This window comes from Sipha flava, unplaced genomic scaffold, assembly GCF_003268045.1.
Source record: "Sipha flava isolate LNK unplaced genomic scaffold, YSA_version1 71_pilon_pilon, whole genome shotgun sequence".
Taxonomy (NCBI): domain Eukaryota; kingdom Metazoa; phylum Arthropoda; class Insecta; order Hemiptera; family Aphididae; genus Sipha; species Sipha flava.
The window spans coordinates 716432-742343 of record NW_020273611.1 but is presented as its reverse complement, the minus strand read 5'-3'; the positions used below and the strand labels follow the sequence as shown (position 1 = coordinate 742343).

Here is a 25912-nt window from a genome sequence, read left to right as displayed (position 1 = left end):
TTTTTTATCAGCTGACCTCATTGTGCCATAAAAAAAGACGCCCTACTGACTCATAAGTACAACATCATATATAAAAGCTATTTTAATAGTTTTTTTACAACTCTTATTGTTCTTATTTGAAAAAGGAATAATATTCACTTATACAACTAATAAATATATTTTAGAAAAATGTATAAAAGCTTATAAGTTATATAAGGCTTATGTTATTACTTCTTTTACAACAAAAATATTAGCTATGAATTTAATTTAATTTTAATGCAATAATATATGTTTTTTTTTTTTTTTATTGTCCAACATAGTAATTACTTGTAAATATATTAAAATAGATTAAAAATGTTTTTAATATTAATACAAATAGTTATAGTTATTCGTTTTTAATTGAGATCGATTTTTAATTTTTCTAATTGGCAATTTTATAATTAAATCCCCATAAAGAATACTTTAATGTTTAAAAATATAATGTTACATTAAGAATATAATTAAATAAAAATTGCAGTCCAACTTTTATTAACTTGCACGTCAATGTTTAATATGTTAAATGATTATTATGATTAGACATTAGACTAAAAATTTAATTTTAATTTCTATACAAATAAAGAAATTTGTAGATGTTATTTTGGAAAAGGTTATGCCTTCAGTATTTTGAACGTCTTTTAAAAGTGTAATAAACATTAAATAAATATTTTTAATACGTCATTAAAATTATTGTTATATGAACCACTTTTAAATTCATAGTTTATCTATATATCTCGTCTACTCAATGAATTACGAGTTCTCTATATATGTACCTACATACAATATTTTACGATCAATATAATGATAACATTTAAATTGTTGTTTTATATGATAACCATAGGCAGGCCTAGAATTTTAAATTTGAATGTGTCCGGGATTCTTTTATAATATGGAGAGTAGGCTATAAACAAATTCACTGAATCGTGCATTTTTTTTACTTTATACTTTTCTTTCATAGGATGGTATATAAAATACACAAAAGTTTAAAAAAATTTAACCTATTATTGTATAATTTATAACTATGTAGCTATCAGATAAATACAATAAAATATTGAGTAATAAGTAACTTGTATGTATTAATTATTATAATGTATTGCTTAATTTTGTAGTAAATTATTTTGTAAAATATTGTTTTATATTTATCTATAAATATTAAAATAATACTAGTTATAATTGTACTTTGATTATAATAAAATAATTTATGTATCATAATAATTGTATAAATGTATAATAATAATCGTCTTTGAAATCACACAGTATTTTTAAATTCTTCAGAAAGTAACTTAAGAAGTTTTAACATTGACGGTTATTTCCTGTTCGGCATATAACATGAGTGAACTTGTTTCATAGTTGACCTTAAATTAATTTTTACGAGAGTCAATTTCGAAAACGTTTTTTTGGAAGAGCAACTTTCCATAGAAATGATCGAAAATGTTTATAATGTGCCTTGGCACACCTGGCATACCTTGTAAATCTGTCTATAATGATAACTACTAAATATGAGTACCTACATAACATATATAAATATTTAAATTATTTTAAAAAGCATTTTACTTATATTCTTGAATTCTATATATTATGCATTAATTTAATAAAATATAAGAATATAAATATAAACAGTTTGTACTTTACAATTGCTTGGTTTTTGTATTATTTATAGAACTAAGTTCATAATTCAAATCAAATTTATAAATAATCTAAAGTATTAATTTTAATTTTAAATTTTAAATCATAAAAGAATTTCAAATTTATAATAACTTTTTAAGCTATATACGTAAAATAGGTGATATTCATTGCTTATAATTTAATAAAGTCAATGAAAACAAAAATATTTTTAAAAATATAAATACACAGTTATAAAATAACATGAAAACTCTCTAATAAAAATTATTTTGGACGTGTATACACGAGCATAGAGGTAGTTTAATTTTTTTTTTCTAGATTGTAACTATTTTAAACTTTTTTTTTATAGGTAGGTACTTCAAGGAAGACATTTCAGAATAGGTTATTAATTGAAAAGTCCATCAACCTGTTGTAACAAAAACTATAACTACACGTCATACCTAATACCTACCTAAAATGCATACCAATAGTTCTAATAACTCAAATATTAACGATAATTTACTCTTTAAATTTTTAATATTATACAATTTTAAGAAAGAGTGTATTGTTAATCTTGTGATATTATTTTAATCGTAAAGTAATCATTTTTATAAATTAATTTTTCTTCGTTTTATTTAAATAACAATCTTAGAAAATAATGAAAAACAAATATAAATAAAAGAAAATCATTAAATAACAAGAGACGCAATTTTATTGACCTTGTATATACTTGATTATGAATTTTCAATTTGAAACCGATCGTACTTTGAAAATATAAAAATACTCCGGGCTAAGCTTTTATTTATTAATTTGCAAGTATTAACCATTTAATAATTTTTAATTTTAATTTAATTTTTTATTATTATATTAAACAATAAACTTTAACACACATGTTTCATAGATACCTATATTAAAGTTATGTAAAAGTGCATAAGTATAATATAATCTTATTTTCAAATAATTAATCAAGTAATATTTATGTTTTAAAGTAATAAAAAAATGTATTATAATTTTTTTTAAATATTCATTGTGGAAATACAAAGAAACTTTTAATTCTAACAATAATGACTCAAAATGATTTTAGTTAAAATTATTGCTTTCAAATGTTTAAATAAAATCATATTAGTGTTTGACAAAATAGAAAAATCATTATTCAAATTTATAATTTAGCTAGTTCAAAATCTATATTTTTATTACAAAATTCTTAATTAATAATAAAGAATTAAATTCTTAATATTGTGCCAAAAAAAGCGTTTTTCTGTAATAAAAATGTAGTAAAAACAAATATTAATAGAAATAGGTAAATGTCAAGCTTAATTATGTAAATATTGCAAAAGGAACAAATTATTTGTTAATCATGTAGACACTAGTAATTATTATTCTTATTAATTATTAAATAATTATTGTTACATCAATTCAAAGTCTTACCTCTTCCCGAAAAAAAAAATTTATAACAAACATTTTTATGATTTTTCTCTTTTGAATATGTATAATTTATTTACAAGGAAAATTGAAAAAGTCCCCCAATAAAAAATTAAATAATAAAATCTTGGATAACTTCCTACAGAGTATAGGCATAAATGTAGTAGGTATCGTACGTTTAAAAAATAGTTTTTTTGTAATTAAAATCTTATATCTAAATAAATAAATAAATTAAATAAGTACAAAAAATACAATTTTACTATATATATGTAACGTTACATTAAATAGTCTAAATCTAAAACTATAAAATGTTGTTTAAAATGTTTTATGATTTCTTAGAAATTTAGAAACATTTACTATGTTACAGAATACGTACCATTAAAAACCAACATCTGATTGCATGTACAAATTGAATGAAAACATCGAGGCGTTTACTTAGCGATGGCACATGACCGACTGTGGCTTATGCTCACCAGGAGCAGTCGACTAATGTCTTTGCGAGCGTTTTGTCGAAACTGCCTGAACTATGTGTTGTCATAACAACAACATAACACTAACTAAATACAACTTATTCATTAAAAATTACCTTCAACAATCGAAAAGGCGAAACGCTGATTTTATACACTAATAACGATTGCTAACTGTTTAGATGTAGTGATTAGTGATGTTAAAGTAAATATTAGTGAGCTGAAACGTTCAATGTTCGTGCTAATATGGCTAGGTACACAGTGGCGTCGAACCTTTTTTATACCACTGGGGTAAACCCTACTTATGGATACCCAACTATTCACCAAAAAATCATAAATAGCAAGTATTGTATACCTGTAAGCTACGAGTAATTACTACACATCTAGTCATTACATAATATTATGGAATATTTCATATGTTTGTTATTATTTAAAAAATTAGATAAATCGATAAAATATGTACATACATTGAACAATCGTGTTATAAATGCAATATTAGTCGGTACCAGTATGGTAATATTGACAAAGAAGTCCAAAATACTAAACTCGTAACCGAGAAAAAAATATGTGGTGAAATACAGTAAAAAAGGTCAAAACAAAATGTGACTGGTGGTAATAACGAAGAGAAATCTGGTGAAAAACCACCATCAACTAAACAAAAGCTAGAAGCGCTTCAAATTCTATGTAAAGAGATTCAGTAAAAAGACGATTTTGACGTATTCAAGCAACATAATCTTCGTACGAATAGTATAATAATACTATTCGTAGATTATAGTATAATAATACTATAATTCCTATGAAGATATAATTATAAAGTTGGCTGAAGAAGGTAAAATCCTATCAAACCTGGATGAATTTTTATGAAAAAATTAATTAGTTATTACATACATATTATTTTATTTTATTTTTAATAGCGTAGCTAGATTTTAATTTTTATAAATACCATGAAACTCATGGTTTTGACTCTTTTTTTACTTATTTTCACATATTTTACGTTAATTTATCTTCACATGCATATTGTACAGATTTATTTATTTTTATTACATATTCTACATTTTTTTACCTAATAAAAAATTTATAAATTACATTAGGTACGTAAAATTTTAATTTTTGATGCGTCATAAGAATGTTGTTTAAAAATAGAATGTAATGATACCTATAAATATATTGCTAATTTCTAAATTTATTTTATCTGAATATTTTCATAATGACACAATAATAACGAAAAGCAATAACATAAATCCATACTTTAGATTAATATGAAACATTTTTCTAAGAAAACTGTGAAAATTATTTGTACAAAGATTGCAAAAAAAAAAAGGATATGTGTCAATTGTTCGCTGAAAATAGTTCGTGCGTTTAATGTTTGCCTGGAAATTGTTCGAATACGAAAATTATGCATACATTGTTCGTATGTTGACATAACATTAAATAATAAAAAATAAATAATAATAATAATAATAATAATAATATACTAATAATACATAAAAAAATAAAATACAATGTAAAGTATTTTTTCCACGTTTGTGGATGTCAATAATATGAAGGTACATAGTTTTTATATTTGCAATTTAAAATTGATAGCAACATCATGAAGATAATCAACTGTTGTACGGTTATTATAATCTGCACATATTTTTTTAAATTTTTACTTTTATTTTATACATTTTTCTTGACCCGTGACATACTGCTGAATTTTTAAGGTATTAATATTCAGAGCTGTAAAGAATACTTTTAAAAAGTTTTTAAGTAAATACTCAAATACATTTTTTTTCAAGTAATTAAAATACTACTCAAATACTTTGATTGTATAGCAGTGGCGTGCGGTCAGGACAAGCTAGGTAAGCGGCGCATGCCCAGCCAAAAAGGAAAAAATAAAAAGATTAATATTTCTGATGTTAAATGACAATTTGTTTACATTAAAACATTAAAATTACAAATATTTATTAATTCTTATTTTTGTGTTCAATTTAAAAAAATGTATCAGATTTTGAAAAAAATTAAATGATTTTTTTTTGTATAGGCAATTTCTCTACAGAAGCGTTAGTATTTTAGATTGCCTTTCTTATATAGTTATTTATAGGAATGACCAGTTGTGGTAGAAGGGGATATACACGTTTTTACGTGATGGATGAAAGCGCTATGCCGAGCGCTTATCGATATTTTTAAAAACGAAATTCCAATATTCTTACAATGCATATCGGATTATTTTTGTTTTCAATATACATATTATAAGTTATAACTATACTACTTATATTATACTATACTATACTTATGATAAATAAATTATTTTGTCGTCAACCGTCAACCGTCAACGTGTCCACAAGTCTTCATAGTTAATTTTTTGTTGAACAAAAAATTTTTAATGTAAGTATATTAAATTCCTATTGCATAATTTTATGGAATTAGTATAGATAATTAATATTTAAATAAATAAAATTATTATAATTAAGAGGAATCAAATTATATTCGTTGTTTATATTTGTTTTTATAGATAATGAATACTGATTCAAACAATTGATTAATCAAGCATCTTTTGGAAAATGAATTTAATTTAAAAAAATGTTGATGAAAAATTAACAATTGTAAAAAATGGTCAACCATGTCCGAAAATTTCAAAATTGACATCTTATCTTAAAGAAAAAAACAAAGTTTACATTTGTCATTTTAATATTTCTAATTATTTTAATACTTCATGGTTGGCTGGTAGTGCAAAATTAAATAAAATGTTCTGTTGGCCTTGTGTTTTATTCACCAGGGAAAAAAATGTTTGGTCTCATAGTGGTTTTGTTAATTTCAATAATTTAATAAATGGTATTCAAAAACATGAAAGATCTCAAACACATATTTCTTCAGTTTTAAAATTAAAAAAGTTTGGAAAATCTAGAATTGATTTGCAGCTTGATGAACAAAAACGTTTAGATGTAATACGCTATAATGAATTGGTAAAAAAAAATAAAGACGTTTTAAAACGTTTTATTGATTGTGTTTGTTTTTTGGCGATCCATGAATTACCATTTAATGGTCACAATGAAAGAGTTGATTCTTTCAATCAAGGAAATTTCCTCGGTTGTTTAAATTTATTATCATCTTATGATTCTATTTTAAACGTGCATTTAGAAACATCAAAAATATTCCGTGGTACATCCAATAGAATTCAAAATGATCTTATTTGCTCAATTAGCAACATCATATCAACGTCCATTGAATCAGAAATAAAAAATTATAATTTTGTTACAATATTATTAGATGAAACTTCAGACATAACAAATCTGTCTCAAGTATCAACAACTTTAAGGTATGTCCAGCATGAAACTGGGGAAGCACATGAACGTTTTACCTCATTTGTCAACGTTAGTGCTGATAGAGCAGCAGACGGTTTATTAAAACACGTAGTTGATATAGTTAATAGGTATGAATTAAAACATAAATTAGTAGCTCAAACTTAAGACGGAGCGGCCGTTATGAGTGGTCATGTTGGAGGACTACAAGTTAAAGTAAAGGAGCCCTACCCAAAAGCATTGTTTGTCCATTGTTTTAGTCATTCATTAAATCTTGTATTTTCACAATCAGCATCAAATATAAAAGACTGTAAGATTTTTTTTCAAACACTAACTGGTATGGCATCATTTTTTACTAAATCTTCTAAACGTACACATGCTTTATCTAATTTTACAAGAAAAAAAATGCCAAAAAATGCGCCGACTAGATGGAATTTTTCTTCTAGCTTAGTAAATACGGTTCATGAATACAATTCATATTTCAACACGTATTAGATAATTCCAATGATTGGGGTAATGAAGCGATAGTATTATCTCAAGGGTTCATCAATTTTTTGGATATTCGACAAACATACTTTTTACTAATAGTATTTAGTATAATATTTAGTTTGACTGATATTTTATATGAAGTGTTACAAACTAAACGTTTAGATATTTTATATTGTGAGAAAAAAAATTGAAGAAACTAAATGTCAACTACAAAATTATTGGTTAAATCTATTTGAAAAATTATGGGAAACAGTTTTATTAAAGGCGATTTTGAGCTACAGCGTAAAATTCGTGACCAGAAAACATTTTACAAAGTACTTTTTAATGAAATAATTGATATCATATTGACAAATTTGCAAGCACGATTTGGTTCTTTAAATAAATTTGAATTTTTGTCATTAGTTGACCCAAGTAAATATTCAAACTACACGAACGAATTTCCAAGCTCTGCTCTAGAAAACTTGCGAGAGTCAATTTTCGGAGAAATATTTGATTTTATTAGATTACGAAACGAATTAATTGTATTATACACATCTGAAGAATTTTTAAATATTAATCCATATGATTTAGTCAAAAAAATTAAGATAAATGATTTAATATCGACGTCCCAAGAAGTATTTAAACTCAGTCAATTAATTTTAACTATTCCTAGTACAACAGATTCAGTTGAACGTTCTTTTTCGGTATTAAAACGAATCAAATCGTATCAAAGATCTACACAAGGTCAAGAAAGACTTAGTTCATTATCATTAATTTCAATCGAAAAGGAACTCCTGCACAAAGAAAAAAATCATCCAGAATTTTATGACAAAGTTATTAACGAATTTTTAAAACATGAAAGACGAATGGATTTTATCTATAAATAAATTTTAGATTGTAATTTTTATTTTTTATCAATAAAATACCTTTTTTTTTGTTTTAATTTGAAATTTTATTTTAGCGCTTACCCAAGATAAAATATTACCGCACGCCACTGTTGTATAGTATTTTAAATACTACTCAAATACTTTAAAAAGTCTTTGGAATACTTTTCAAATACTTTTGTAAAAAATATTTGGAGTAATAAGGCCATGGTAAACTAATATTTTACAGAGAAATAGTCAAAAGGGATGCAATATGTGGTTCTGAATCACTCTCATCATCAGTATTTTGGTTAGAATTACTCATATTAAAATTTGAAGTAATTGTAGTAACTAGTAGGTTATAAACACAACTACACAAGTCTTTAAATGAATGAATAAAAACGGTGTTGACTTGCAACTATATAGTGATTTATGAGAAAATCTGTTATTCTCGCAATCCCGTATAACCAGGTAGATATCGTATCTGATATTAATAGTTACCGATATAATAATAAAAAAGGAAATTTTTTTATTGAATATCTATTTTTAGAAACCTGGTTCTCACAAACCTTCGGGCTTTGATTATAGATGGCAATATTTTTCCAACCAAATATTTTGAATAAAAATAAAATTTTTGAAAAAAAAAACAAAGTATTTAAAAAATTATTCAATACTTAAACAAGTATTTGAATACTTTTATTCGAATACTTTACAGCACGGTTAATACTTTCTTCTTTTTGGAGTGCATGTATAATTCTCCAAATTGATAGATATTTGTATGAATTAAGTATAGATGAAAAAACAATTGTGCCATCCTTCAACTGAATTATTAGTTCATGGCAGGTCTGCCGCTACTAAATCATAACAATTCTATACACTAATGGGGATGATCGAATCTCTTCTTTGGCATCTACAATGCAAACGCTCAATTCAGGTGCCCTCAAAGTAGTCTATAATTGGTATTAAAAGTTCTTCATTTTCAGAAAAGTATTCAGAATCTAAAAGTTTTTCGTAGTCTTTAATAACTTTTTTTTGTGGCACATAAACAAGAGCAGGAAACATACGAATATGTAAGGCAAATTCAGAATTTTGTATGTAATTTTTTTGTAACTCTGCTTCATGTAAATGGCACCAAATACATTGTGATAGATGATCACATATATTTATCAACATAAACATCAATTTATAAAAATATTTGGAAATTCAGATTTAACAGCATTCATAGCTGCTTTTTCAAAATCTATCATAAAAGACTCGGGATTTAAATTTTGGTTTAATGATTTAAGAGCCTTAAACATTCGTATATAGATAAGTATCTTCTTTTTTGTTAGGTAGAAAAGCATAAGCAGAAGGAATAACATTTGAATAATGTACAACGTGAATGGTATATAACTGTTTAAACGAAATAGGTGAACAAGTAAAAGTACCATCGCAAAACCAATTAAGGCAATTATTCATTAACTCCAAACTATTTTTTTGTTGAAAACAAATCTTTTTGTATCCGATTTGTTATCAAAAAGAAAAAAAATCGTCACCATTTGTTATCTTTATAAATTCTTCAGGAATATCAAAACTAAAGTTTATATAGTTTACAGGAGCATTTAGTTCGACGAGCACGTTATATTGTTCTTTTCTAACTAGCTATGCTGGGTAATTGATCTGCAACCGATAAGGGAACCTAAAAAAAATATAAACGTTAACGTATTGCTTTAAATTTCAAATAAATGATACTCGTAAGTTTTTTATTGTCAGTCAAACTTATGGAAAATATTGTATTAAAATTTAATTTTTATAAATATTTATAAAAAAAAAAAACTAAACAAAAATGAATACTTCAAATGCCTATATTTACCTACTATTTCAGAACACATTAGCAATAGGATTTTTGTGCCCATTATATAATTTTCGATAACGAGTTAAGTTATCGATATGATTTTAAAACTTCACACATTTCATACTAAATAAAATAGTATGTTATTTATTAAACGTCGTATAGATTACAAAATATATTACATGATAATCAAGTCATATTTTTTTTTTTTTTTACGAACAATTTATGAACGAACAATTGTCTTATTCGAATAATTTTTCTGCAAATAATTGTCACGCGAACTATTTTCGAAGAACAATTAACGGAATACCAAGAAAAATATTAGTGTTGTTATGCTAAAAAAAAATTAAAAACACTTTTAATGGTAAATTAATTGATATGAAAGACTTACCAGAAGACTTGGATATATTTTAAATATGTTCCAAGCATATGGGTAAACGTAGAAAGATAATTTTCGGCCTATAAAACTTTACTAACATACAATAGATCTTTCAAAGTCAAGAAAATCAAAAAACATTTAATAAACTAGTGTAACGCAAGTAAGCACATAATAAGAATTATAAATTAATAATTATTTTTGAATATATAAAAATATACTATAAGTGTGAGAATGAATTGAATTATAGTTGAATTATTGATTTGATTAGGAGGCATAATTCGATTTTTTTTTTTAAGAAAACTCGTTAACTTACTTAATGTTGTAAAAAAAAAAAAAAATCCGTGAAAATAAGTAATTAACTTTTAGTAAAAAGACATAAATTGAGTAGCTGAAAATAAATATTTTATTAATTTTAAAACACAACACATATTGAATGAAACAGATACCAGCAATTGTGATGATAACATAATTTCTTTTTAACACAATTATAAAAAAAAAAAAAACTATTAAACATAATAAACTACAAAATTCATACAAGTTTTGCATTAATTGCCAATTACATTTATAAACGTGACATTTTATGTTTGATGCATATCGATTAGTATATTTCATTGGACTATTTCATCAAAATATTTAAATATAATAGGTAAATAAATTCGATATATAAATTATAATGATTAACTATTTTACATAATGATTCATTCCCTATATCATTACTGTAACACATACATTTAAGTCAAGTACATTACCAAAGTAAAATTTAAAAATATTTAATTATATTTATCTTAATATGTACCATTAGGTGTTGAATATTAAAAATTAACAATTCAATATCATACTGATTTATTATAGTAATTGGACTTATTCTTTTGAAATACAATTTTACTATAATCTGCAATCATTTTAGAATCAAATGACAAAACCACTTCACACAAATAAAAAAAAAAAACAGGAGTATATTTTTGTAAATATAATAAAATTAAAATAATAATCAAGATAATAAAAAATAAAATAATAATTATATACAACTATATTTCTAAAATATTTTTTAACATTTTCAAAATAATTTATAATAATTATGCATATTTTTCATTACATAAACAATGAAATTAAATTTAAAAAATATATATAAAACTTGGATGACTGCAAGTGCTCGATAAAAGTTGTTTTGGTGTTTTTAAATATTTATTTTTGAAAAAAATAAACCCCAATAATGGTAGAAAAACTTTACTTAAGGCAATCAACAATACTTTAAGTATTAAGTATTGCATTATCTCATTGATTCATTTTAAATGTCTAGGTATTAATAGGCTATATATATAATAGTAAAGTTATTAATACTAATATTATTTGAATAGATTTATAATATGTTTAGCAGATTGCAGTCTTGAAATATCACACCGTTTTACTCATCGATAATATATACATTTTTTAAATCAAACTGTGCAATTAAATATATTATATACAAATTTCAACGTTGAACGTATGATTAAATTTTGTATATTAGTCACATAACAATATTGTACTATAAGAATTTGTTACATTAATATAAAAAAACAGTACACATATTGATGTAGTAATAAATATATAATAATTTAGTTGCACCACACCTTGCAAATGGATCTTAGTAAATCAAAGAAAAAACTCAGGAAAAAAATAAAATAAAAAAAATTTCAACATTGCAAACGATATAACATTCAAAATCAAACTAACAGCACTAAGTTAATTTCTTAACAATAATAGATAATGTTTGTATCTAGATGAGTATAGGGTTGCCATGTAACTATTTAATAAAGTTATTAAGTTTTGAGCATGCAATTATCATTATTTAGTCCCATCCATATTTCTAAAATAAGTCGTAACTCAGAGAGCATATATTAAAAATAATGTATAAAGTGAGTGATATAAAATATTTGAGAATCATTATTTATATAATTATCATAGTATTGAATACTATTTTAAATATAACTATATGAAGTATATCAAATACAATTAAAATAATTTTTTTTAAAATAATTTTGCTTTTAATTTTTTTATAAATATACATTATAAAATAAAAGTAAAAGAAATATAATTTAAGGGAAAAAAGAATTATAATGATATCTATTTTAAATCAGACAAAACATTTACATGAATTAAATCTTTCCAATAAAAATAACAAATATTTTATTTTATATATTTTTAACTTTTAAAACATATTATTTAATTCATGCACATTTTTAATTAGAGAAAATGTTTGATCTGACCATATAGTACAAAAAGGTAAATTAATAAATATGAATTTAGTGATAAAATATTTATATTTCACTTTTTTAAATATATATTGGGTTGACTATAACTGGAAATAATGAATATTATTATTGAAGAAGACTAAATAACGAAAGATATATACAATGAAGTTTTCATACAACCTATTTTTCTTAATAATACCTAATATTGATTTTTTTCCTGTTTAGTATAACAATTTTTAAGTGAGTATAAAAAAATTAATTAACATTTTGTAGTATATTTAAGTATTTTTAGGAGCATATTTTAAGAGTTTATTCTGCATATAAATCTGTTCACTGGTCATAATCTATTGATAATCATACATCTATCTATAATACTTAATTAACCAGTAAAACAAGAACTAATTTTATACAATATTTAAAATATTATTTTGAAAAAGTATTTGAGTAGTTAGTACCCAGTAAAAATAATTTATTATAACACATGAATATAATCAGAATACAGTATGAGATTTCAGCTTTTTCTACATTTTAAAAATTAGTACATTTATTTTATTATTTTAAAAATATCTTTCAAAATTACTTCATCAAGTAAAATGAACATTATATGTATTTCTAATTTCAAATATTCAATAAATAGTGTAAAAATAAAAATTTTCAAAATAAAATCATCTTCATATGAATAATCACACTAATGGCAACCCTAATGACAGTAATACTATATAACAATACATTTAAACTAAAATTATGTAGTAAGATCTTTAAAAGATACACTGTAAAGATATTAAATTAAATATTTAATGCATAGATTGAGATTTGTAAGAAAACAATGTATCAACAGATTGTCACTATTAAATTACCTCGTAAATTTGACATATTTGCAAGTGATTGTAGATATTACGACAATAAGTGATCACATCATAAAATAGTATAACAATACTACACTGAAAGCAAAAAGTAATTAAACATTTTAACAGTTCAATATTGCCTATTTTGAGCCTATACAATTTAATTATCACTATAATTTCAAAAATATACAGATCAAAAAATTAATTATAATTCAAAAAATACTTACAAAAATTCAAAAATTCACATAAAAGACAGAAAACTAATATTATCACACACTAAATGATGACAAGGATAAATCAATATTAACAATTAAAAGTGTGTATTATATTAAGTATAATCATAAAACTAATTAAAAATTAACTTAACATAACCAGGGTATCCTTCAAGTAATGTAGCACAAAACGGACAAAATGCTTCAAATCCATTAGTTCCATATGGAATTCCTACATTAGACCAAAATCTATAAAAATAAAATAACACTTGTTGATTTAAATAATTCAAATTCAAAATATATACAATAATAATTAAAAAATATAATTATAAATAGATAGCATATGTATAAAATGTATAATAAATAAATAATGAATACTTTTTATAGAAATTGTATTATTAACTTAAAATTTAAATTTAAAACATCTCCATCATTAAAACTTTATTTAAGTTTTTAAATTTAATCAGTGATAAGTATTCTTTAAAATTACTATCTATAGTTTAAAAACGTGTTGTACTACATATATTAAAACCAAATAATTTTATGTTTTATTTTCAAATATAAATACTTAGCACTTATAACATACTTCACTGTCTTTTCTGTAGCAACATGGCCACATGGATTAAAAGCATATAAATCAGGTTTCTCCTTGTCTTGAACATAAAATGAAGCCTCTATACCCATACTTAATTTAGCAATACCACCAACCTGGAAGTATTAAGGTTTATTTATAGTTAAATATTAAAACTGATAAGATTATTGTTGTAATTATTCAAATTACTTTTAAACACATTGGGCATGTTCTATTGTTTGAGTCCTTATTTAGACCCCATTCATGACGACCCTGAACATGACCACATGATAAGTATGCATATGGTTGTTGCTTAACATCAACAAGCTCTGAAGATGCTACTGTAGCAGTTTCTTCTGAATGATGAGGAAATACTAATGTATAAAGTCCAACAGGACACGTAGGCCGTTCACGGTTTGTTCTTTCAATCAGCTTCTTCAAGTATTCCCTACTCTAAAAATGTAAAAAAAAAACTATATTCAGCAATTGTTTTTTTCTTTTCTTTTCTTTTTTTTTGTGGACTATTATCAATAGTATTAAAATATAGACATAAGATTTATTAACAGTTCTTTCTTGATTTTAAGTAATAACAATGCACAACAATTCACATAAAAATATAGAATTTTCGAATTTAAAAATGTGTTCTTTTATATTAGCAAAGAAAGTAAAAAAAAATTAATATGATAAAATTTTTAATAATATTAAATAATGTTTTAGAAAATACTGGACTGATTAATACTAGAATTGCAAAATATTGATCAACTTAACCAATTTTTTAATTTTAATTAATATTGTTATAACCAATTTCTATTTATAGTAACCAATTATGCATAGTATTAATATAAAATAAAAAAATAAAATAATTACGGGAGACAAACTAAGTCCTTCAGCCGACCTCCAAAGTAGAGTTGCACCGCATAAATCTATTAAAGTTCCATCAGTTAAAATATTATCAGAATCTTTAACCTAGAAAATATAATAGAAAATCAGTAATACATTTTTTTTATTCAACATTTAATGTCAATAACTAAATAACATACCATGTCGCCTTTAAGTTGTGCTGATCTTGAACCTCGTAATGAGAAAAGTTTCCCACAAACCGATACTTCTAACCAAATACCTGGTTCCGTGTTTCCCTTGTGAAACTTTCCACTTGGATGCATTACTAAAACTCCATTTGTAGTAAGTGCATCAATTTCTTCACCATCTTTCCATTTGGTTGCTTTTTCCTACATTTATGAACATACATATGAACATATGCCTTATAGGATACTTTTTTTTTAAATTCAATAAATTCGCTTTTGCTAAAGATAAATCATCCATTTTATTACCCCTAAAAATATATTTCTTGATGAATCAAACCCTGCAGCGTATAAACGAGCTATACTTGTATTGTTCCTGTCACATATTATACGACAAGCAAATCTTGATATCGTACTTGCTGCAGCAGTTTTTTTATTCTCTATAATTGGTTGGTTATTAATAGCGGCTGCATTTTTTTCAGCATTGGTGTCCATAACAACAAAGTCAATTGGTGTGTCAGAGGAACGGCCAACCTATAAAATAGTGTTAACAAAATAATAATATAAAGTAAATTATTTTTATAGTGTAAATATACAAAAAAAAAGGTGAGAATTCAAAACGATTGAGTGAGATATGAGAACAGATGAATGATATATCTGTATTGGTCTTTTAAACTTGAAATAAATTTACTGCTGCTCTTGAAAAAACGTTTTTGAGTGTTTTTGAGTAAAAAAGAAGGTTGTGTGGACCAGTTTATTTTCTAAAGATGTTTGATATAGAACAAGGATGGAAAACTTGCCCAGTTACTTATCTACTTTTTCTATCTGGCACATGCTATTTTGATATCACTTCATAATATTTTACCATTTAATTTTATCACTTCAACCATAAAGTTTAGATAATATATTTTTCTATAATATTGAAATCCAGCTTATAAATTAAATGTTTTAATATAATGTATATCGGTGGCATAGACATTAAATGAGAGGGGCTAAATACTTTTTTGGGCAGGTTAAGTAAGAAAGGTTTTCAGAGTTCACCCATTAACCCTCCCCACCACCAAATTTAAAAATGTATTTCTAACATTTAAAAATAGTTTTAATAATATTTATTAAAATATAATTAGTAATAATAATAAATTAACGGTGGTCTGCTGCGATAGCATCGCCACAATATATTTCATGATATATACATAGCATAAAAATTAAAGTGATTATAAAATGTAAGTGTTAAATGAAAGTCACCACAATGTTCACAATAACTACCAAAAATATAATAGTAATCACGGTAGAAGTAATACCCTTATATATTAACCAATGACAAACACCTGTTATTCGTCAACATTTAGTTAGTTCCATAGTTTTCAAATATTTAAATACCAAATAGTAGTATACTAGTTTAGTACATACACATATACACGACCCATTGAGAGGAGGCTATAGCCCCTTAGCCCCCTCCCCCTGTTGACTATGCCATATACATATATATCCATATCGGCATAGCTAACTTAGCTATAGGTATTAGGCACTTATTTTATTGAATTGGTTCAGTCGTAAAATTAAATTAACTAAAATAAATGCTAACTATATATTTAGTGACCTTTTTCTCATTTTTGCTTTCTTTACTATGACCGGCCAGATTTTAAAGTTCTAAAAATTAGCCCTCTAGTTACTTTGAGTAGCCCATCCCTGATATAAAAGTAAAACCTAATATCTTAATGAAGTGGGTTAACTTTTAATCAAAAATTTCAATTGGCAATAAACAGTACAAATTGTATTAAACTATTTTGAAAATTATGAAATATTTATGATATCTATAAAATTTTAATATAAATACTTGAAAATGTATCAAAACTAGATCTCGATTAAGGTTTTTGTCATTTTTTCAATTTTTCTCCTTTAATTGAAAAAAGTTGAAAAATTCAAAAAATAATCTCCCTGCATACCAAATAAGACATCAAGATGAATACAAATATTCTCATAATAGTGATGATTCACTAATTCTTCTAGTTTAAATTGTGCGAACACAAAAGCAATTTAAAAAAACTATTTGTTAAAACCAATACATTTATTATTTAACTCGAAATGTAAAATGGGTAATAGGTATAAGCATTTGGAACTGTGATCATATTTATTAATAGTGTTTAATATAAATAATATGTTATAATATATTTATAAGAAATACAATAATAATTAAATTCTAAAAAGTTAGTTTCCAACAACAATTTTAATTATAATTTAAATATTACTTGAAACATATCAGTGTTTTCATCGTTAACATATTCTACTATCACCGCTTCAGTTCTAGACAATGTATATGAAATGGAATGCTGAGTTTTGTCAAGTACGGCCTAAAACAAATTAAATTATTATTGTTTTTATTACACATTTAATTAAAAATAAAAAAATTATTATAAATATTTTCATAAGAAAATTTGAATATTTTTCTTTGTCAAAATCTTAAATATTTTACTACTCCAAGTTTCCAAAATAAAATTTCAAATTGGAAGGACGAAGATGATAATATCTTATAAATTAATAACATAAAAAACTTAGTAATGTACATGAGTAACTCCGTTTTTGGTAAAATCTTTAAATAAATAATAGGTTAAAATATTAATATAAATTAAACTAGTTTTAATTTTGTTAAGCATATTTTTTTGACCAAGGATAGATAAACATTGTAGCCTCAAATATAATATTTAAAAAAAGTGATATTATCTAAATGTATTGTATCTTAAATAGATGCAAATAAAATAATAATTATGAGAATCAATATTGAAGGCTATTTTTAACATATATTGTAGTCTAACATTGGTATCTTAATTATTATTAATAATTAAAACTAATTTTCTATGTTATTTTACACATTACAAAAAAATTGTAATCATATAAAAAGTTAAACCACGATTATTCATCAATAATAGAGTAAATATGTCAACACATAAATGAATAAAATAAATAATAGAAAAAACATAGTTTTTCAAAATTAATAATATAATTTTTATATTTTGGTTAGTCTATTAAATATTAAAATTACAAAATTATTTATAAAAAATAAAAAGCTTTTATTTTAGTTTGTAAGAATTCTAGACACTTTTTTGAATTAATTTTAAATTTTCTAATATTTAATTAATATCTTAATTAATCTAAACAAAATAGATAAATATAAATAATGCACAATAATTTTATAATTAAGTATAAATTTATAGGAAAGTGCATTTTTTAGTTAATCGTGAAACGTAGCTTCCTAAATACATCATTTGAAATATGTAAATTCTATAACAAAACTCTTATTTTGCATTTTTCAGCGTTTATAAACTTTTTAGTAATTTTTCTTTTCTTTTCTAAGTCATATTTTGCTTTTTAGTTCATTTTCCAGTATTTTTAATCAAATTCAATCAATTACAATCATTAAACACATAATTTTTGTAAAACACAAGCTCTATACGATACAGTAGACACCACTTACATAACTCACGGACATAAAGTTCAGTTGCTAAATATACATAAAGTCGTCTGGAAATGTCCGGACGTATCCAAATACATTATAAAAATTTGGTTATAAGATTCACCACTTCGTTTATAAGATTAAAATTTGGTAAAAAAAAAAATAGTAGAAAATGAAAATTTTTGATTGAAATTTTGAAATAAATTGGTTTTAACAATTACATATAATTTTAGATTATTACTGGTTTTAATTCATGCTTAATAATATGTGTATATATACAACAAATTATATCGCATTTCACATTTATCGTAATTATAAATTATAAATACACTCCTGATTTTACTCGCCACAGGTATCGTTATTGATAAGGACGATGGTATAATCGTTTCAATGCACAATTGTCAATCAGTCGCCATTCAAGTTACAACATTCTTTTTTTGTTGTTAACATGAGTGCTCTTAGTTTGAGTGACAAAAAAAAGCCATTTTAAAAAAGTATGATATATGTTGTGAAAAAAAAAAATTCATAAATATCTTGTTTTTTTTCCACTTTGTGAATTCATTCGGTTATAAGACTCACTTTGTACTGGTTCTAAAGTAAGTCTTATAAGCGGCGTTCACTGTATATGATAAATTTTTATTTTATGAATCTAATGAAATTAAATTCTATGAAAAAATATGTTATTTGATACTATATACAATATTTAGAAAATACTTGAGAATTGAAATTTCCAAAATGTATCTTAGCTCTGATGACCTAATTACATAGCTTTTATGCCATATGCTCCATTACATCTATAGATGTTAAAAGTTATTCGGCAAACAATCATTTATTGATAAACAATCGACGGTCATTTTTTTTATTTAACAACATCAAACACTTGTTGTCCAATGCAATAGTAAAGACGAATAAGGTACTCATAAATAAATATGTTATTCTAAAATGTTAGATAATAATTCAATTTAATTAATTAATTAAAAATTAATTAATAAATAATTAAATAATTTTAAGTGCATTTTTTGACATAATTAATGCCTATTTTATTGCACATTTTGAGATTTTAAATTCATTTTAAGGATTTTAACTGCATTTGATTCACAACCTTAGTTATGATTATGGATGACATACAAAAAACATTTGATAGATACTAAAAGTTTGGTTATACTAACAATACATCTTTTCAAAAATTAAACACATGAATGAAAATATTATTAGTCACATTATTCATCCTGGAAAATTTCCCTATCATAAACATTTTATGGTAATATAATAGAATACATACATGTGAACTCTGTGGACTGGGCACCACATAATGATTAGATCGTTTAATACCATTAGGCACATCTCGCTTCCATAAAACAAATTTACTTCGTCGTCTACGTTTATCACCAGCTGTCAACTGGCCATTGTATCTAAAAAATTATACATTAATAAAAATAATAAATAAAAACTAATTTTATAGAAGAACATAAAATAGATATATCAAAATCCTTAATAAAAAAATAATTTAAGCAAATAGTTATACCAAAAATAATATGACAAATCTTCTGTATATATAAAACAGTAAGCTGATTGACTGCTATCAACGCACAGCTCAAACCATTGGACGGATCTGGCTGAAATTTGGCATACAGATAGCTATTATGATGTAGACGTGCGCTAAGAAAGGATTTTTCGAAATTTTGAATTTAAAGGGTTGAAATCGGTTTAATATTTTTTGACCGGGTCGATAACTGCGCTATTGAAAATGAATTATATTAAATAAAACTATTAAAATTTACTAAAAAACTATTAAAAACTATTAATTTTATTTTTGTAGTAAACGGGTATTGCATAAATATTAAACAAAAAGATCCCGCAACAGGTGCCAAAAAAAATAAGAATGTTAGTTCAAAAAATTATTATGCATATCGGTTGATGATTAGACGCGATCAGGACTAAGTTATTTTACGATGCATAAGCTTTGTCAACAATTCATGGTAGAAATATATATAAAGAATTTATACAGAATTTATACATAATTTAAATTATGCCACCGCATAATTTACAATTGATCATTACAATTTACCATCGATAAAATACCTCCTTCAGAGTCATTTAAAGTTGTAATACATGCAGATAAAAAACCACCAGAAGAACATAGAGACAGGTATAATGCACCAACGGCAAATGAAGTTGCTTTAGTGTTAGTAGATCAGCAGTTTGATCGAAGAGACATCATCCTCGAAAACTGAAGTAACTCACTTCATCGTATCAGTGAGATACATTGAGCATAATATGCACTACAGTATCCTTTAATGTTTTGTTGGGGGGATGATGGGTATGCAATCAATATACCACAACGCGATTCAAAAACCAAGTTACCGCTTAAAAAAACTGTCTCTGCATCAAGTTTTTACTCATATAGAATAATGGTCAGAGAAGGAGAAGACAACTATTTAGTTAATTATCGTTCTCTTTTCAGTCAATATTTGGTAGATGAATATGCCAAAATTGAAACTGAAAGACTAAATTACATCAAAAACAACCAAGCTAAATTGCGTGCAGATAGTTATATTCATTTAAAAGATGCGATTGGACGACAAGACATAGAAGCTAATCAGTTAGGCCAAATGGTTATACTCCCGTCAACTTTTACTGGTAGGCCAAGGTACATGCACGAAAGAACACAAGATGCTATGACCTACGTTAGACATTACGGTCGTCCTGACCTTTTTATTACTTTTACATGTAATCCTCGCTGGAACGAGATAAAAGAGCTCTTACTTCCCGGTCAAAGATCATATGATCGACATGATATAATTGCAAGAGTGTTTCGGTTAAAAGTCAAAAAGACCATGAACTTATTGACAAAAGGTAAAATATTCGGAGAAGTGAGATGCTATATGTATTCAACAGAATACCAAACTGTAGAGAGGTTCAGGTAGTTGTAAGCTATAACTTATCGAATAGGTTATGATAATAACTAAATTAATATGTATAAAATATTATTTCAAAAATCTTAATTAATTTAAATTTCAATAGATTTAACAAAATTTAATCTTGGCAGGTTACATACATTTATATACTTAAACCCGGCAACGACGGGTAATTCAGCTAGTATATTATAAAGAAGTACTCACCCAAGTATGATCAATTCGCCATATTTAACAGCGTTTTCATGTTTTGAGCTACTTTTTTTTGTTTCATTTGGATCATTTCTGTAACAAACAAATAATGAAAAATGTTTATATATACTAATCCATCAAATTATTTAATGTTAATAGATTCAAACTAATAATAATGGAAATTCAGATTAAAAAATATACATATATGAAAAAGATCAATAACACATTGGCTGACACATGCCCACCAGCAATCATACTGCAAATGTTAAAATTTTGTACTTTTATACCTGCTTTCTTCCATAATTGATCATTATTACTAGGACTAGGATTTGTATGCAACAGCATGTTTTTTTCGCAACTTCTGATTATTGATTTTGTCAATAATGTCCATGAACCACCTCATGATGAGATAAATGGTGGTGTTTTTATTTTGCATGTTTTTGTATATTTTGGATTATTGCATATATTGAATAAAATTAATATTATTGCATATTTTGATTAAAAGAATGCAAAAATTAATGTTTTATAGTATATTTCCCATATATTTCTTAATTAATTTATAATTTAATATTAATATTTCATGTTTAATTCTAGCCCTGCAAGTTAAAGTATAAAAATTGATTTTTTTTGTAAAACATTAATTTTATTTTAAATTATTTTATTTCTCAATTATATTATATTAAGACAAACAGTTAACCACTAATGTATTTCAATAAATAAATATTTTTTTTGTAATCATATTTTTATGTTAATCTTATAAAAATGATGAACTATTTTATTATCATATGCTACCTCTTTGGGCTACTTGAGCTAGCTATTTTGATAGTGAAATTACTTACATAAAAATTAAAACAAATATAATTTAGAAAATAAAAGTATGTTTGCCATTTAGTTCCCAGCGGGCATATGGCGTCAAAAATAAAATCATATTATCACCACACTACATGGTCGCCGGCATTATGTGATTTATTGTAAAAAAATAGTATAATAATATACAGTATAAAATATTTGTGTTACATGATAATAGGTAAGATCTTTTACAATAAATTTAAATAAATTAACATAGTTTAAATGTGGAAACCTGCGTTGAAGATGAAATTAATAATGAGTGAGATGATGAAAAAAGAATAAGAATTAAGAAGTATCACATCAGGGGAAGAGTAGCTAAAAAAGAAAAGTTTGCAGAGTTATCAGTCAAGAAAAAGAAAAAGAGATGGAGAAAAATTATGTGAAAAGAGAAGATTGTGGAAAGTTCTAAGTTCCAGAACCAAAGGGAGTTAGGGATGGATGAGATAGATCTATGCCAGGAGACAAAGAATATTTGCCTTTTAATACATTATAATTTTTGATAATTTAAAATTTGTTTTGTTACACAAAACTTTTTATACATTATCACCAGAGCTCTGATTTTAATGAATTTGCTAATTATTTTAGAATACAGATAAAAATAACACAGTGAGCTATACATTTTTTTTATGCGCATGGAACTCTATATATGAAATGTTGTATTGCTATTTACTGAATATTTGAAATATTTTAGATTTTTAGTGCTATTTTTTAAGTTTTGGTACTATTTTCTTCTAATATGCATAATATAATGCTTCATTTTTTATTTTTCATAAATCTCGTTTATATTGAATAAAAAAATAGAAAAAAATTTTCATTTTTGTAAATCTATAAGAAAAAAAACTCACTACCTATACTTCTTTTTGGCTATTTTTAATTTTTTTAGGGCATATTTAAAGGTTATTTGTTAATTTTACATCGCATATTTCGGATAGGTAAGTATATTTTAATTAAATAGCAAATCTTAATTCATACTTTAGTATATTTAGATGTATGAACTTCTGGGACCAAATTAAGTATTTATAACAGTATTATTTTGAAAAATGGTAAACAAAATATCTATAAAAATACCAAAATTTGAATTGGTTGAAATTTAAGTCAACCTAAGATCACTATAATTCTGTATAAAAAATTAATATTAGAATAGTGGTGCAGTGCCATCTAGCTAAAGATTCAAATTAAAGTAGAACAAGAAGAGCAAAACAACTACAGTAAAAAAATCAAAAAATTAATTGTAATAGATAGATATGTAAGGATAATATATTTCAACTGGTTCCAGAAATAGTTTGAACAGTACTGTTATAATATAAACTTATCAGTTAAAGTAGGTTAATGAAGTACAAGCTGTTAAAAACAACTATTTTGATTGATGAAAATTGATAAAGATATCGAGTACCTAAATGATACCAGAGTAAGCTATCTGATAAACATACAAATCGGCACGGATCAAATGACCAGACAGTGTGCTGGTGAAAGACACTCTACACATTTTGGTACCGTAGTAGTAGTCGACTCTGTTGATATCATAACATTGAAGGAACTATACCGTTGGGTTAGATTCTAACGTACCACCAGGCAATAACACAGCACATGCGTAAAACACGTAATAAAAAATGAGGGATCACGTTCGCCGAGACCCACGTACCTTTTAACCATCTTGCACGGCTTTGTCGTCCAGCAACATCGGAGGGGAAAAAACCCTTGACTCCAAGACGAGAGTGGTTTTGGCCGAGCCCGAGGGCTACACTGTTCAGGTCCCGGTGGCGCGCGTCACATAACCGAGCGAGCGAGGATGGACGCGTAATGGTCACTGGAGGAGGGTGAAACGGTTGGCGACGGGTGAAGAAGAGGGTGGCGAAGAACAGTCGTGATTTACCGCGCGGAGACGTACGCTTGTATCACTGTCGCGAAACCGAAACGACGGACGAACGCTACGACGACGACGGACGAACGCTGACCAGCGCCGATGGACTATTGTCGACTGGCTGCGGCGTACTACTGTGGCGCGGCGCGCGGGTCGGGGGCGATCGAGTACGCGTTGTCACTTCTGCGCACGCACGCACGCGCTCCAGTTCTATCGCTACCCACGAGTACGGCGTAAATATACCGCTGCCGCAGCCGAGCGATGATGTCGCACCGGTCTCGTCAAAACGTCCGCGCGTACGTGCACTGCGTGTCGGCGATAAACAGCGTCGCACGATACGTGTACGATTGCGGAGGGGGGGAGGGATACCGTCACGGTTATTGTACGCGGCGGCGGTGGCAACGGGTTGGAGAGCACGGACGACCGGTAGGCAGACGGGGAGCGGGGAGGGAGCGAACGCTGCGCGTGTGTGCGTGTGCTACGGACTGAAGACGACGCGCCGTACTGTTGAAGACGTGAGCAGCGTAGACCGAACATTGTAACGCACGAAGCGGTTTTACGCGAAAGGTTTTCCTCTTCTTTCTTTCTCGTACCCCGTTCGATTTTCTCGTGGCGTTTAGCGCGTCGCACGCGAGCCGCCATGCAACCGTCTCCCGTCGTTACGATATCATTTCGAAAGTGTTACGAATATATATATTTTTCGCGTGATTTCTTTCGTCTCCGTTTATTGTTGTCCCGTGTAAATGTCGCCGTTGTTGCGGACGAGAACGGTCGGTGCACGCAGCGCGCAGGCATCGCTGGCGGGTCGATGGTGGGGGGCCGATATGCCCGCGCGTAGTGCGTAGCACCAGCCTACAACCTCTCCGCGCGGACACACACTTTACGTGCGCACGTACAACAATGGGCACGCGAACGATGGGTATGGCATGTTCGCGGTAGGTTTTTTGTTTTTTCGGTCGTTGTTGCGTCACCGACCCGAAACGTGTTGCCGTCGCATCTGGCGGTGCTCTGTGCGTCAAAAGTTCCAAACGCACACGTTGCGTTACAACACGTTATTGTTTACAATGCGTGTACGAACAGGGCCGTGGAAAAAGATCAAGGGCCCCTCTCACGCGAGATATTAAACTTGCCTCTTGGATGTCAGCGTCTTCTTTTGAAATGTGTATACCAAACAGATAATGTAATCACAGTCATGGTTATTTCACAGACTAAATGAAAATAATTATACAGAGCCTATGGGTCTTTTTTGAAAATGTTATTCGTCTACGTTTTAGACACAGTTATGTATAATAACATAAATAAATAATAATAACAACATTATACATTCTATGGTTTTAGATCAGTATTGTAGCGTTCGCTTTATCGTAGACTCGTTACAACTGTACAGCGTACGCTTTGATTATTTGGGTAGGCTTTTAGCATGATGGTGATCCAT

At 26.4% G+C, this 25912-nt stretch overlaps 2 protein-coding genes and 1 pseudogene across 2 annotated transcripts in view; all 3 read right to left on the bottom strand.

Annotated features, from left to right (window-relative positions):
• Positions 1-3595, bottom strand: part of LOC112692224 — a 29184-nt gene extending 25589 nt beyond the window's left edge. Inside the window, exon 1 of the mRNA XM_025566835.1 lies at positions 3416-3595. The gene's annotated coding sequence lies outside the window, so the exon portion shown is untranslated. The remainder of the gene's footprint in view (positions 1-3415) is intronic.
• Positions 3596-5160: 1565 nt separating this feature from the next.
• On the bottom strand, positions 5161-9576 carry LOC112692160 (annotated as a pseudogene).
• A 3650-nt stretch (positions 9577-13226) lies between these two features.
• LOC112692245 (protein pellino) lies at positions 13227-24375 on the bottom strand. Its single transcript, XM_025566856.1, has 10 exons — positions 24259-24375; positions 21783-21860; positions 19943-20072; positions 17459-17560; positions 15519-15743; positions 15228-15416; positions 15055-15153; positions 14398-14640; positions 14203-14324; positions 13227-13865 (listed from the first exon to the last, which is right to left on the bottom strand). The coding sequence occupies exons 1-10, from the start codon at positions 24267-24269 to the stop codon at positions 13751-13753; spliced, it is 1314 nt and encodes a 437-aa protein (XP_025422641.1). The 5' UTR covers positions 24270-24375; the 3' UTR covers positions 13227-13750.
• Between the last annotated feature and the right edge of the window lie 1537 nt (positions 24376-25912).

What these genes read in the sequence shown, in the direction of transcription:
- LOC112692245 (XM_025566856.1), bottom strand. An exon ending in AAAACACTGATATGTTTCAA is followed by an intron (nt 15,744 to 17,458) that starts GTAATATTTAAA and finishes ACTATTTTATAG; the next exon opens with GTTGGCCGTTCCTCTGACAC. An exon ending in CACAACTTAAAGGCGACATG is followed by an intron (nt 15,154 to 15,227) that starts GTATGTTATTTA and finishes TATATTTTCTAG; the next exon opens with GTTAAAGATTCTGATAATAT.